Source organism: Pholcus phalangioides, unplaced genomic scaffold (genome assembly GCF_987345545.1).
Source record: "Pholcus phalangioides strain wild (caught in Gottingen) unplaced genomic scaffold, Ppha-v1.0 ptg000018l_1, whole genome shotgun sequence".
NCBI lineage: Eukaryota > Metazoa > Arthropoda > Arachnida > Araneae > Pholcidae > Pholcus > Pholcus phalangioides.
This window is the reverse complement of record NW_028301611.1, coordinates 19,159,516-19,176,019: the sequence shown is the minus strand read 5'-3', so window position 1 is coordinate 19,176,019 and position 16,504 is coordinate 19,159,516. Positions and strand designations below refer to the sequence as shown.

At 34.3% G+C, this 16,504-nt stretch overlaps 1 protein-coding gene across 1 annotated transcript in view; it reads left to right on the top strand.

Annotated features, from left to right (window-relative positions):
• RhoGAP68F (Rho GTPase activating protein at 68F) overlaps positions 1-12,300 on the top strand; it is a 33,138-nt gene extending 20,838 nt beyond the window's left edge. The window contains exons 9-14 of the mRNA XM_089247951.1: positions 3,919-4,029; positions 5,349-5,425; positions 5,523-5,600; positions 6,074-6,205; positions 6,584-6,690; positions 10,999-12,300. Coding sequence (XP_089104077.1) covers positions 3,919-4,029; positions 5,349-5,425; positions 5,523-5,600; positions 6,074-6,205; positions 6,584-6,690; positions 10,999-11,169 — 676 coding nt within the window. The 3' untranslated portion in view covers positions 11,170-12,300. The remainder of the gene's footprint in view (positions 1-3,918; positions 4,030-5,348; positions 5,426-5,522; positions 5,601-6,073; positions 6,206-6,583; positions 6,691-10,998) is intronic.
• The last annotated feature ends 4,204 nt before the right edge of the window (positions 12,301-16,504 follow it).

The following is a 16,504-nucleotide window of genomic DNA, read 5'->3' as shown; positions in this document are numbered from 1 at the left end:
CCTCTTTTGTGGGCTGCATTTGGCCCATGGGCCAGAGGTTGTGCTCCCCTGTTTATGGCAATTTTTTATTGATCTAGACTTGAAGAGGCCCTGGGTGAAGCATTGTGGGGCTCACAACTAAGTATAAAAAACGTTCAAGTCTGGAGTTGATGTTTAAAATTTTTTTTGCTGTCTAATGAACATACCACAGTGGTGGTCTGCTGAAGTTGGTTTTCTGTAGTCCCAACTACAGAATAGGTGCAAATGCGATCCGATCTTCTCGTTAAAAAATTCTAGCCACAGAAAGGAGCAGGCCTACATCAGTACAAACATTCAATCATTACACTTCACTTCTGAAATATAAATAGCAGCACTGAAAAATCAGACAAAGCACTATACAGGCATTCAGACTGTTAGGTACACACACTCACACTACTGACAATCGTCATGGACAATGTACTACCCCATTCTGTAGTAAATTGTCCATGATGATGCACTGGAGTTGTGCTCAGTTTGAAATGAAATGTCTAATGAACAAAAATTTACCGTTTGAGTTTTGCGGGGGGGGGGGGATAAAGTGGAAAGAGGACCTGGGCAGATGTCCATACTAAAATCATTATTTTCCTCTTTTTTTTAAATTCCAGTCTGTATAACCATGGGGTTTTTTGCTTTTTTTTGGATTCATGGAAAATTCACCCAAGTGAAAATTAACCAATAAGAATTAATCACCTCATGTTTTTTGTATTATGAGTGACAGAGTGCAAGTGAGGGACAAAGTAACCAAGAAATAGAAAAACCAAGTGAGAAATTGAATGAGTCAGTGACTGAGAGAAAGATTGGTGGCATATGAGGGAACTGTGTGACCATGTGAGTAAGTGACTGACATGAAAAGCATGCGTATAGGTGAATCACTAAGGAAGTAAGGGAGTGATCAAGTACCAAAAAGAAAGAATGAATGACTGACCTACAAAGCAAATGAGTAGCCAAGAAAGTGTAGGAGTGAGTGGCTGTGAAAGCACTGGCTCACTTGCTACTTCACCACACATCAACTCGGGTCTTATCGCTATATTGCAATTTACTGCCTTTAACCAGTTGGGTTGGAAATGAAGGCGCTATCTATTGGTGGTTGCCTCAAGCTTGTTAAGGAAAATATCTTGTTATCCATATTCTTTCCCCAGTTCGAACCTTTTACCTGGCAGCAACCTTAAAGGTGTTAGGTAGACGAGCATCTTACACCACTCAAGTGACAAAAGTAAATTCAGCTTTTCAGGCGGATTTAAAACCAATTCCCTGAGAGTGCGACCTCACTAACCTGAGACCACACCTGATTTTGCTGCCAGAGCAACTGTTCACTGACTAGTTCACGCTCTCGGTCAATGTATCACCTTGGTTGTGTCTGACATTTTTTTTTTTTTGTATATGTTTGCAGTCTTACCATCCCTGATCATTTAGCATAAGTTACTAACAATTTCTCGTAGCAGTGGCTGCCAGGCCTGGTCACTTTCTAGAGCAACATCTATCCATCCATCTTACCAGTGGGCCATCATCTGCATTGACCTATGATCCCTTTTTATTGATCATAAGATTGATAATTTGATTAAATCTCCTCAGTGTTAAGAAAAGAGTAGTGTTATTGAGAACATGGTGCAAAAGAAAGAAATACACAGTATGAAGCAAAAGAAATAGATGTAGATCAGTGATGAAATTATCATCAATTCTGATGCATATCTGTATAAATAAGTTTGATTTTGGAGGAAAAATTTTTATATTTTCAAATAAAATATCTGGATCTTATTTTCAAAAGAACAACATTTCCATTTTTTTAATGCTCTCTTCAACAGTTTCTGAATCCTTGGGATGAGTTCTGTCAAATTATGCAACAGGGTTTAGGGAAATGGGAATATTTTTGGTCAAAATTATAATGTAAATTGGGTTGTTTCTATCAAAAGAGGACATATACAGTCAGACCCGCTTATAAAGAACACAGATATTACAAATTTTTACATATAACAAAGTTTTTCCTTGTCCCATGAATTTTGCATTGCATCTCTGTTATTTTGATTGTTTATAACGGACACAGATTTCAGCAAAGTACGCTTATAACTAATTTCCAGCTGGTTTTCAAATATGAATTGTCACTAATTTCTTTGTTATCTTATCTAAATCTTCTTATCTGTAAATTTACCTTTCATAATGAGTGCTTTTCCTTGGAAGAACATTTATTTCAGTGTTTTTGAGTATTGTAAAAATGGTAAAATCCTCTTTGCTTCACTTTTTTTTTTACTTTTTTCCGTTAAACCATTAGAGAAGGTATACAGCCTCTTTTACCTAGTTAAATCCTATTTTGCTTGCAGGAAAGCTTTTAGGGAGGAAAGATTAAGGCTATTACTTCCCAAGAATCCAATCTTCAAAACACCTTTTGTGCACATTTGCCCAGATTCAAATGCCGGTTGTGGTGGAGTTATTGTGGTAGAGTTAATTTTGAGAATATACGAGTGCACACGAGTGCTAACCACTAACCACTATTGCTTCACTAACTAAAACATTTGCTTTGGAAATCAAAGCTATATAGCTTAGTTGATAGCAAAAGATTAAAAAAAGTGAGGTATCGAAAAAAAATTCAAGATTCAACATAGTTCGTTATCAACGATTTGGAACAAAGAGAAATTGAAGAGAACGTTCTTGGTTGGTTAAAGAAGAGATTCAGAAAAAAAATCTCATATTGATGTGAAGCACTTCTTTTTGGTTCGAGAAAAGGCTGGCAAAAATGTGAAACAATGACCTGGCCTTTGCTAAAATAAATGACATTAAATTTTGAATGATTATTGGGCAAAAATTATTTTATTGCAATACCTTACACAATTGTATGAATTGAAAAAAAACAAAAAGCAATTGATAAATATTTTTGTTGTATTACATAAGGTTTAAATTAAATTAATCTTTTTTCCTAAATATATTAGTTTAATCTTTATTTTTAGAATGTTTACCATATTGAAAAATGTTTATCGTGTATGTAAGTTATGCTTCATTTCACTTGAAAGCATCATTTTCAAAGCTGGTATGGATGTAATAAAGTTCATGTATAACGAATAGTTTCGCTACTTTTCCGACTTAGTTATATGCAGGTCCGACTATATATACACCTCGTTCATTTACTTCAATATTTTTCATTCGAAAGGGAACATAACAAAGCAGTTGTTCTATTGTCATCAAGGATTTTTGTTTTAAATGACACATTTTTCAGAAGCATTTTAAAAGTTGCATTCTACAGTTGAACCTCTTGTTAATGGACACCCATGGGACCAAAAATTTTGTTCACTAATGAGTGTCAGTTAATGGATGAAATACATTGAGTCCTGTAAACATAATTCAAAAAGTGCCAGTTGGTGGAGGTGTCTGCAAACAGGACTGTTCGCTATGGAAGGTTCCACTTTAGAATGGTTGTGATTGTGTTTCAGCTGTTACTTATGAGAAAGGACAGTAAGGGTACCTTTCTTGGCTAGATGAACCCTTCTGGAATCAATGGGTGACATAGATGTTTCCAATTTTTCAGACTTAAGCAGCTCCATTTTTGATTAAAACAATTAACTAATATTTCATTAAATTATGATAATAAATAAATTATAATTATAATATATAAATAATTAACATTTCATTAAAAATGGAACATTTCTAAAATTTGAATGCCGATAACTCCCTTTAATGTTGATTGAGAACAATAATTAAATATTCTTATACCACTTGTTGGGCTATTTTCTACTTTTGCAAAGCGGTCTGTTCCAAAAAAAAAAAGGTTTTTACTTCTATGGTAAATTTAGCAAAAGTGGAAATGTTCCCTTTTGAGAATGAGCTCATATGGTAGTTGCTTGCAAAAACATGCTACATGAAAGTTAAATCTTATCCTAGAATATCTCTAACTTTCATTTTCTTTTTTTGCAGTCATGACAAAAAGATTGTTGCTGTAGCTCAGAATGGGAAGACGTCAGTCTCAAGCACATTTCATGCACAAATGCCACGTGAAACACAACAATTTCGCGTATCTCTCATTTAGTAAGCATAATCAATTTTTATTCTTTGCTGCTGCTGTTGGAACTGAATGGTGTTAAATGGAAATTTTTATTGCATAATTTTTAAATTCTTTCTGGTTAAAGTTACCTCAGTAGTTTTGATGATAAAAATATTCTCCAGTTTATTCTTGAAGTCTTTAGATTTTTTGAATTTGATTTAATCATCATGAAAATGATTATTACTTTTACTCAAATTTTTGTTTTTGCAGTTAGGAGATAGATATTTGTGAATTTGGTCCTTTACCATTGACTCTTTGGGTGACTGGAATATTGAAAATGACAAAAAAGAACATATTACTTTCACAGTCAATCACAGTGGGCTATAAACAGCTTTCTGAGCAATTCAGCATGGCGGGTCTAGACCCAGACTGATAAGACTGATAGTACCTGATTGAACCCAAAAACTTGTTATGGAGAGAATATTTTGTCATAAGTGCTCTGATCTTCATGAATTACTAAGGCACTGCTAAACTACCTCTTAAATTTGCTTGGGGAAGAGGCAGGAATTCATGTTTGCCTAAGCCTTAGATTCTAGGGCCTATGAGGTGGTGTATTTTAAATCAACATATTGAATTGCAATTTTTTAAAAAAATAAAAAATAATAATATTTTTGATATTAATATCTTTTGTTGGACTGATTATGTTTTTTTTTGCGGGGGGGGGGGAAGCTCAACATTCATCACTACTGAGAGGCCTCATGCTAATGTTCGCATGTTTGGGTCTGCTAACCAGAGACAAAAATCATGGTAAATATAGCAGACTCTCGATAATCCTGCCATACACTAGTCCAGCCCATCCAGTGATCTGGAGTTTTTTGGTGCGTTTTCTTTGAGTCAAAGAAGAGGAAAAACATGTTACTGTATATCATTGTGGAGAAGTTTATATTATTTAAATGGGCTTTTTTGATTGACTTCCTGTAATCTGGCAATTTTGGTAATCCAACAGGTCTTATATGTGCTGGATTAATAAGAGTCTACTGTTGTGTAATCTGCAGTGATGTGTAATCCACTCATGTCTCAACCACCAATGAAATCTTAGGGACTGCAAGGGATTGTTGATCATGTTTAAAAAAATTCTATGTGGACATTCTATTGTGATATATTTTTAATACATTTTTATTCTATTCTCTTTTGAAAAAAAGGCTGCAGATAATATGCAATAGTTTATATTCCGCACAAAAAAAAAAATCAATTTTGTTTTTATGCATGATCCACATTTACTGGAAGAAAATTGTAATAACTTTTATCGGGTATGCTTCTAAGATTCTCATTATAATGTCTCCCATTTCATTATCTGTTTCAGCCTCAAAGATCACAATAACGGAGATCCTATTCCTCGAGTGATGAGAGAGTGCATCACATACTTAGATAATGACAATGGTATTTATGCATTTCAAAATCTCATTCATTGAAAATATGTTTCATTTCTTCATTGTCATGAATATGTTTGCTGATTTTTATGTTTTATTATTTTCAGCATTAGAAACTGAAGGGATATTTCGTCGCTCTGCAAGTACAAAGACAATACAGGAAGTTGAGTCAATGTTCGATGAAGGTGAGAAAAATCATCTTAATGTCTCGATTCAATAAAGTCTGCACATAACTTTTCCAGAATGGATAGTGTTCAAATCAAATGCATGATATTCAGTTTAGTAGTTCATCCTCATATTCAGTCATGTAAAATGTTCTGAAATCGCTTCATTAAGTTTTATTGTAATTTTACATACTGTTCCCATCCCCCCCCCCCTCTCCATATTCATATTTGGTAGTACTTCTGCCTTTCATATCATTTTCTTGGTATAGTGTATTTGTGAGTAGGAGATGGTTTGTAAACACACACAAGAATCAGAGAAATGGAATGCAGTTTTGTGAAATTTACTTCATAAAAAAAAGAGATACCTATAGGCTGGTTTAAACTTGTTTTTGGAACCAGATCTCTTATCTATGCCTTTTGTTGTTAAATTTTGATATTTATTTGCTATATTTATTTTACAAGTGTTTGAAATTCTTTCTTTCTGCTCACTGTAGGAAAGAATGTCCATTTTGAAGATTATGAAGATGATATCCATGTAGCGGCTGTGATGTTGAAACGATTTCTTCGAGAAATGGAAGAGCCTATACTTACTTTTGATCTTTACGATGATGTGATGGAATTTCAAGGTGTTTTTTTCTTTTGTGTGCAATGTCAAGCATGTTTTTTTGAGGATGCGTATTGCAATATTTAGAGAAAGTACTTCAATATTTGGGGAAATACCTTTGAAATTCAGGCTTAGCATATTTTCTCGATTTTCTTTCCTTGATTGGCATCCCCAAAGCAGAATATGCAGAAAACTGCAATGTATGTTGCAGATCATTACTCACTGCTGCAGAGCAATCTGGAAGAATTTTAAGAAAAGTGTAGAAACATTGAAATTTTTACCACAGAACATTTCCAGTCAGTTAAAAGCTTGTTGCTCATCAACACAATATTCTGCTTTGGGGATTGGCACCCTGGTGCACATCAATAAAGTACTTACTTACACAATTTTCTTTGTATAGAGTTGAATGCAATCGAGAAACTACCTGTTGCCAAATCCCTTATCCTGGACCGTCTACCTGATGACAATTACAAAGCCCTGAGTTACCTTATGGACTTTCTTGTGAAGGTACATTGTGAAAATTTTCATTTTATGCTTCAGAAAAAAAAAAAAAATCGGAATTTTGTAGTGTAGATTTTTTTTACCACTGCATCTTCTTTGCAGATGTTTTTTTCCTGAGAGTTTTGTGTAGAATCAAATACTTTCCAAATTGAATTTGTGAAAAAATAATTTTTTTAAAGATTTATAGACTACAAATACATGTTTTTTGTCCCAAAAACACAAATGCACAAATTTTCTTTTTTTATCAGCTGGTTGAACATCTTATTTTACAAAGTTTTGTTTGAAACGCAAATGTGTATCCCTATTGAAACACATGCTACAAAACATTTTGGAAAATAACTTCCATAGAGTAACATGGGTAGAGTTAACATTCAAACAGCATTCAAATACAAATGCCGCAACATACAAAATGCCGAACAAGGTGGCTGAAAAAAAAGATGCCCATAGAAAATATGGATGTTGAATATAGTATCTCGATAAACTATATCAAAAATACAGCAACTCAATAAGAACAATAAAAACCAATAATTATGATATAACATAAATATACTGCAATATATGATAAAATATAAATATATAACAAATTATGGTTGTCTTCATCTAAGTATGGATACGATTATCCTAATTTCACGATTTATCCTAATATGTTTATCGTAATCCTTTTTGAATATATCAATTGTGTTAGTATTCACGACCCACAGAGGTAAGCCATTCCATTTATTCACAACCCTATCGGAGAAAAACTCTCTGCGACGCACCACAACCTAGACTTGTCCCTTACCAATGCCCCCTTGTCAAAGCAATTGATTGATGATGTATTATTAATTACTTGTGGTCCATTTTATCCATCCCATTGAAAATTTTGAACAATTCAATCACATCCCACTGACATCTGCGCTCTTCCAATTTAAATGTAAAAAAAATTTGTCTCTCTTCATTGCTTAAGCCCCATGTGTCATCAAAAGCATTCATGGCCCTTCTCTGCACCCCCTAGACTAAGTTGATGTCCCTCTGTAAGTACGGTCTCCGAAACCTGACTGCATACTCCAGTCCAAGACGAACTAAGCCCTGTAAAAGTGAAAGGATCACTTTAGGAAAACCTGAAGAGACTTTGTTTGAGAAAAACTGAGCATTCTATTAAATTTTTTCAACCACTGCTGAACAATGTTCAGAAAACCTAAACTGCTCTTCAATAAGAATTCCTGGAGAAACTGGAGAAACCGCGAGACACCCAGGCTCTGTCGCAAGAAGCAACGCAAGCACTTTGCCCCCCCCCCCCCCCCCCGAGGGGGGGGGGAACAGGGCATCTCCGGTAAAACCAAAATTTATTGATTCGTCAAAGATTACATATAGTGAAAGGAAATCAAAAATTATGTAAATCGAAGAATCAAATTAATCAAGTTAAAGTAAAGATTTCCAAAAATAAGAATTCCTGAATCGGTGATTCCAGTTGCATCCAAAATAATAACACCATTCCACTTGTAAGTGAAATGTGGGTTGCTTGAACCAAAATGTTCAACCATGCACTTGTCAATGCAAAAGAATATGCTCCATTCATTTGTCTATGCCACAATTCTGCTTAGGTTGGTCTCTGGAGCAACTCCCTATTATTTTGATTCCTGACTATCCCCATTAGCTTCACGTCATCTGTGAATTTTTTAAGAATCCAATCAATACCCTGATCAAGGTTATCGGTGAAAAAGTGTAGGCACAAGGATACTTCCTTGACAGACTTCACTTGTGACACCTGTTTAATCAGAGAATTCCCCACTCACCATAATCTGTTATGACCTATCTCCTACCTCCTAATGATTCTGTCCAATTCAACAAGTTGCCTCCAATCCCAAACTCGTAAATGCTTCAAGATTTCACCATACTGGACCAGATGAAATCCCTTCTGAAAATCAAAATAAACAGCATCAACATTTATGACCATACCCAAATCCTTAGTCACTTGTTCATAGAAGCAAAGGAGTGTTCTAGATGTTTTTTCTCCCCAAGGACATTGTTCATTCATACTTCTGGCGTGAGAGGGACAACTTGTGAAATGAGAAAATATCAACATTTCTAGAAAAAGATGATAAACAATCCCTTCCATTCCTTAATATTTGATTATTGATGAATGAAATTTTCCAATGCCTATTATACACAGCTGCAAGTTATATAACATATTTTCCTCAAAGTAGTGAAATTGTAATATTCCCAGTTGTAAACCTGGATCCCTCCATCTCCAGCAAACATATATAATGTCACTGTTGTTAATTTACAAATTCAAATGGAAAAATAATTCAGGTTACAATATAGTATAGTATAGAACTGAGCATGCCCTGGCTCTGTCACTTTTGCGATATAAGCTCATTGATCGTGAGATTGTGGGCGTGCCGGAAAAAAAAACTCAAACCGGCAAGACAGCCGGAAAGCATACCCGGTTTGGACCAACATCCCGCTAACCCCCCAAGCAGCACAACCACACACCCAATCCCAGGACACATCACCGCTCGGCAAATCCAGGACAGCGCCGCGGGCCCCCCCAAGCCCAGACACCCGTGACAAGGCCCCGCCGGTGCTGTCCACAGCTCCCCAACACATCCACGAACCTTCACCGCTGACATGAGCGAGAACCCGCCACAGGACGGGGACACCACCCCTATCAAGAAAAACACGGAACACCTTGCGACTCAGGTTACAATATTTTAGAATGGCTACCCAAAGAAATAACAATACCGGGGAACTGGCCAGGAGCAGCTCAAGCAAGGATGCAAGGGATGCTGTGCACCTGGGCGGCAGGCTGTAAAAGGCAAGCTTAAGCCAGAGCACTGCCTGTACCCACCGTACAAAAGAGGAGCACTCTTATAGCAAATTTGACATGCAAATTCGTGAAATCAGGATGATTTAATGCTTCAATGTAATTCTTACAAGATGTTTAATTGGAAGGTTGATCAAGTGCTCACGAACACGAAATTGGACATGAGCATTGAGCACTTTGGGTGTTTCAGGGAGCATTGTGATGCTCGCAAGCGACAGGTTGAAGATGCCCAGCTTAGGCTTTAGTAGACACAAAAAATTTAAAACATTTCCAAGAGTAAAAATTCACATGACGTCAATCTTTTGCCATAATTTGGCAAAGATAACGTTTAAAAGATTTGAGGCAATACAGCCTTGATGTATGGGCCCACCCGTGCACGGTTCGGGGGGCAGAAAAATAACTTTGCCCAGAGGCCTATGACATTAAGATGGCCCTGATTTAAGGGAACAAACAGGATCTGGGACTGTAATACCAGAAACAAGAATGTAATACTGTAAACAAGAATGTATTCTGTCACAAGGGACAAATGTAATTTTGGTGAGTACCCAATAATTTTTTCAGAACTGTCAAATAAAGGCATGGGAAGAAATCAACTTCTCACTTTTTTGGTCTATAGAGTACCATAAATGCCTTTGAAATAAATTTCTTGATAAATGTCACCATATTATATTTGCTCTTTACAAGGTAAGTACGAGTAATGATAGGTCATATAAATGTAAGTGCTGTCAGATCAAGTTAGCTGGCATAATTGAAATAGAACAATTTCTGACTGAAACACAGGACGTATGGTCACACATATTTTGCTCTGTAAACAAAGATGCGTGACTTTATACTAAAATAATATATTTGTCTCGGGGTCCCCTAGGCCTTTCAGCTTTCTACGAGGGGCGGCACATGAAACTTTGCACCTGGGCAGCAAGTAAGTTCGAGCCGCCCCTGGAACTGGTCCCAATATGTTAATAAGGCCTATTGTATGATAGAAAAAACAATATATCAACACCAATGAAAGTCAGCAGACCTTCCGCTAGCAAAACAAGGCATTCATATTAACATTTCAAAGACAATATAATAGCAATACAGACTGTCGATCACTGATCGTAACCAATTTGAGGCCCAACCTCTTACCCATTGTTATCTAAAAATATAATTTTGAAAAGTAATTTCATTCCTTTCCAAAATTTTAAGTGATATTTTCATAAAAAGTTTTTTTATTTTAAATTAGTGAGAAATAAGTCTAATAAAAAAATTACCTAATATTTGAAGTATTTTCACCTCTCAACCAAATGCGGTGAATTTAAATTGAATTTTGATGCATATCGGCAAGTACTGCTCGAACCCTTGCACCAGGTAACAAATATTTGTTACTAAATGTACATCTGCAGATTATAGGTAGGACAAGTAGGCAGTTTCATTTCATGTATGATATTATTAGTGGTTAGTGCTCTCATGAAAATTGAAATTCTTGTGTCTAATGATGATTGTCAACACATTCCAATTTACTTTTCCAGGTAGTTGATCGTTGTGATTTGAACAAAATGACTTCATCAAACCTTGCTATCGTGTTTGGTCCGAATCTCCTCTGGGCTCAAAACAAGCAGGCGTCATTGTTCTCCATCTCCAGAATCAATCATTTCACAGAGTTCCTGTTGAAGAACCACGATCTGATCTTCACAAAGTGATCTTGTGCTCTTCTTTTCCAAGGATAGAGTAACTAAATTTTTAAAATACCTCCCTCCCAAATAAAATCCCTCCAACGAGATTTTAGATGGCATAGAACTGCAATGAGAAGAAAATGACAAACTCCCATTCAAAAGAAAAACAAGAAAAAATACCGGTTTTAGTTTTTTTGGGAATATAGAAAGGGATTTATATGCTAAAAAATGGATTTTTTTGAGGAAAAGAAAAGTGATTGTAACTCATTTCGACAAGAAGATAAACAGAACTAACCTGCAAGCATTGTTTGTGAATATTATATAATTTATATCGCTTAATTTATAGATTAATACATTTTATTTTTAATTTATATAGATATGTTTATGCCAGAATTGTATTTTGAGCTTTTTTCTTTTTTGCATGTGAGTATCAGTGATACTAGTATTTTAAATAACAGTATATCCATCGACGGCATAACTAAAAGATATATATATATATTGTGTTTTGTGTATTTACATGGGTGCCTAAAAATGTACGAGACTATGTTTTCAAATCGGTAATTGTGAGCATGTTTCAATATATTGCATGGATAATCTTTCGTGAAGAAATGCATTGATTGTGTATACATTTGATTCTGTGGCCATGAGTTCTCTGTGTGTCATTTTATTAACTCTAGATTTAGTTTTTCAATACTGGATACTTCGTAACCGTTTTGATGTTTCAGAACCTTCATTTTAGTATTGAAATGACTCTAAAAAGATACATCAGGTTCAACTGATGGCAGGAAAAAGTGAGCAAGTCACATTCAAACTAATGTATGTCAGTTTTGTTATAGATCTTCAATCCCAATTTTATGTTTGTAGTGATAACTTACACCAGAGGTGAACAACACTTTCAGTCCGCAGGCCAGATATGATGATTATGATTCAAATTATCTCGATTATAGCCACAAATAAATTCATCTTACATATTAAATATGTTTTTTTTTTGGTGAATTACATTTGGACTTGTAGTACTCATTTTCAAATGATTGGCAATATGTTTAATAGTTTTAGCGATAGCTGGCAACTTTATTGGCATTTGATAATCTTTTCAGGTGTAAATGGCACTCTACTTGCCTTGGTAAATTTTTTCAACTTTAACTGGCAACTTTATTTGGCTTTGACAATTTTTCAGACTGTGACTTTCAATTTTAGTTGCCCTTGGCAATTTTTTGGTGATATCCCATATTCTTATGAGAATATCGTCAGCCTATATATTTATCTTATCGTGTTGTGTGTGTGTGTGTTGATCCTTTTTTATTGGAACAGCTTTCACGGGCCACATTTGGCATGAGGGTCGGAGGTTGAGCATCCCTGACTTTTTATATTCTCATAACTTCACCGTCATATTCCCAGAAGGTGAAAGGGTGCTCATATACACCTAGAATCAAGCAGCACATGCACACATTAGTTTGAATCAAACCTGTTATTTTTTCCCCCTTTGCATGTTATCAAAGTGGATTTAAAAGATTCCAATGAAAGGAAAATGAAATTATTATTCAAGTAATGAATTTTACGGTGAAATTGTCGTATGAGTTTATATATAGCCCGTTTTCTTTCCAAAGATATATTCTAGGTCACATAGTATTTGTAAATTTTTGTGCGGTTAGGCAATTTTGCAGAATAGTGTCTTTTTATGTTTTGTTTTGTTTTTAAAACATTTATTTTGTCTTGAATTACTGTATTTGCTAGCATATTAGATGCATTTTAGGGAAATGTATAACAAGCATTTTTTCCTACCTCATATGATCGAGCGAGATACTTAGTCCTGACATAAGAGATGCATCTTGCTTTGCAGACATTTTTTTATTATGCCACAGGTCGATAGGCTTTGTCTTAGGATGAAACTGAACTGGGGCCATGTCCAGTTTTAGTTAGGTAAAAATTTCATCTTATATGCTGGCGAATAAAGTATTTTTTTTTAGCGTCGTAAAAAAATCTTTACTTTATAGAAAAACTGGTGCTTTTGTTTTCACATTATTTTAATAGTTTTAACATCTCCCGTTATTGATTTTGATAATTTTAAAAACACTGGAATTTCTTTTTGCGTTATGAATTTGAACGTATATATATATATATATAGTCAAAAGATATATAATTATGTGCGATGTGATATGTAACAGGACTATATTTTTACTTTTGTTTGCATGCAATTTTTGATTGCTACTGTATTTCTAGATGGCCACAATTTTTTTTATTCAAGATCTGAATGTATTTATTTTATGTCTGAATTTTTTTTTTTTCGTTTCTCGATTCAATGATATGTTTGCATATATATCTATACATATTTGCAATAGGTTACATTATAGATACATGTTTTGGTTCACATTTTTAATCGGTTCTGAAATATAGTTTGAATAGATTCATCAATTGATGAAAAGCAACAGATTAGTTAGATATCTAAATTAGATATTTATGTCATATTAATATTTTGACAGTTAATTGAATCCATTCTGATTGAATTTTTATAATTTTGACATAGACGTGGGACAAATATTCGGTATTCTGTCCTTTTGCCAAATATTCGGTTTGGCTGAATGTTGCTTATATATTCGGAGATGAATATCTGTGTACATCAAACTTATTTAAAAAATTATATTAATTAGAATTTTTCATGTAAATTAAAAACTTACTGATTATGTTTTATTTTGATGTATATCTGCTCCATTTAAGAGGTTATGTCGGGGTGAATTTCTGGGTTCGGGAAAATATGAAACTGAAAATATAATTCTAATGCAATAAGTGAGCAGGAATTACAGAAGTCAGGTTCACCACTGAAGGATTTTCTAGACAAGTTACAGTGTACATAGATTAATGAATGGTCTCTTCTTACAAACGTTTCGGCTAACAACGGTTATTTTCAACGTTTTACTGCCTCAGCTAACAAATGCAGACTCAGCTAATGGACATTTTGTTCATATGGATGAATGAGCTCTCATAAATCAGCCACGTCGTGAGCTAAATTTTTGTATCAATCAAAATGGATCCAATGAGTAACTCACATGAACCAGATTAATATTTTTGCACCTTGGAATCACTTCCTTGATACCATTCTCTCTCAATATTTTGAGCCATTTCATTGAAAATGAATGATTAAGCTAGAAGAAAATGCATTCCAAAAAGCTTAGACTTGATTGATTTCATTGCATGCGATAGTTCTTAACATCAAACTGAACAGTCTTGACATTTTAGGAATTAATCTTTTCCATCTATGAGAGAAAAATGAAGCTGAATGTTTATAATTGTGATGAATTTTAAGAATATTGATATTCTGCTGCGGAATATTCAGTATTTGGCCAAATCACTATTCTTCCCATCCCTATAATTTTACTTTATAGTAATTATTAATAGTAGTATTACTTATAGTAGTATTAATTTTACTCTAGCGTGACAATGCTAGAGTAGATGTTGAATAAGTGTGTGATATGGAGTCTTTTGAAAATAAGCTTAAGATGAGAGTCTTGAATCATTCTCCTCAATTCTTCTTGATTAATCACAACCATGGTGCCATCACCTTATAGCCAATTTGCTACAACCTTTCTCTAATCGAAATTATTATTTTTGAAGTAAATGAATGAGATTTATTGTAACAATAGAATGAAAAGTTATTGAAAATGAAGTCAAACCACTCTGACAGAACCAGAAAAAATTTCGAGATACAGAGTTTTCAAGCGAGAATGATTTTTTTTTTTGTCCCGTAAGAAAGGGAAAAATTCATCTTTCCCTTTCTTTGGATTTTTTCACATTTTGAGATACATTTTCAGAGAAATAGAGTTTTCAAGATAGAGGTTTTTTTATACCGTATTGGGAGGGCATGAACACTTGCCAGGACTCTGTTCGATAACAAGATGAACTTCATCCCTGAGATGAAATTATTGATGGCATTGAATGATCTAAAAAAAGTTATTTTTATTTAAATGATTAACGACTTTGTATTCATTTCCAGTGCAAAAAAAGGTAGTCATCAAAAAAGTTTTTTAAATTTTACATCACTGGTGTTTTGATATTCATTTCAAAGCAAGTTGGGTTCAGTTTCTAATAAATTATCTAGGCTTTACTATGGTACACAAATATACTATTTGCCATCACTGGCCTTTTATGAATCCTTAATAATTACGACAAATATATATTCATTTTTAATAGATGGCAGCAATTGAAATGTAAGAAAAATTACAGATTTCATTTTGACTATTTGCTTAATTTATTTATAGATATTTCTCTTTGTAAAATATTTCATCCAGTGAAATTCCTGAAACAGAACCACATTTTTCGACATAAAATCTGTGGTTACTCGCAGTGTCGTTTTAGGATTTACGCACATCATAATTCATTTCCGAAGTGACCTTCTGCACAATATTGAAACAAAAAATTCCCTTTTCAAGCACATTGATTCAATTTGTTAAAAGGAAAAAAAATACTTATAGGAGAATATACTGTAGTAATTTTACTCATTTTATCTTAGTCTTGGATACTTTTCTAATAATACGTATCAAGTTCTTGTGTATGTAAATTATATGAAAGTTTTGATGTCATGATTCGAAGTAAGAATTCGTGGTGAAGAAATTATGGGTGGTTTTTGAAAGATGTGTGTGTGCATGTCTGTATGAATTTTTTCTTTTGTCTTCGCCTTGGATGCTGTTCCTTTTGTATGAAAATGAACTAGGAAAGTTTCAGCCAAAAATATAAAATTGTTTGAGGTTTTTATGGTTCATCTAACTAGATACCAAAACTAATGATAATATTTCACAAAATGATACAATAACGAATGTATTGCGAATTCCAGGATTCTATTACAGTAAATGCTGCATGAAACAAATCATGTTTGGTTTACTTATTTTGATTCTTATTAGCATGAGATTTTTCCATGTTGCTTGTGTATGGTTACCCAGCTGTTGTGAATAATATGCCCCCCCACCCGTTGAAGGAGTACATTTCCTAAAAGTTGGATTTGCAAAATGACCGAGCTAGAGAGCTTCTCTTGTATGAAGATCCTCAGATTTTTCCCACCATGACCCATATTTTTTTGAATAACCAGCATATATCCCTTGAACTTGAATAGTGCAGTGGTAAGATGCTGGTCTGCCACCACGAAGCTATCAGGTCTGCAGGCTCAGTCTTGGAGAAGAAAACATATAGATAACTTCTTTCCCTATCGAACCTCTTAGGCAACCACCACTATATGGCACTTTCATTTCCGACCCAACTCAGTCAATAGTAAACTGCTGTATGGCAATATTACCAGAATTGGTGTATGCGGTAATGTAGCTTATGTCCTTTATGAGGACAGAGCAAAGACATGGTTGATTTGTTGTTGTTGTTC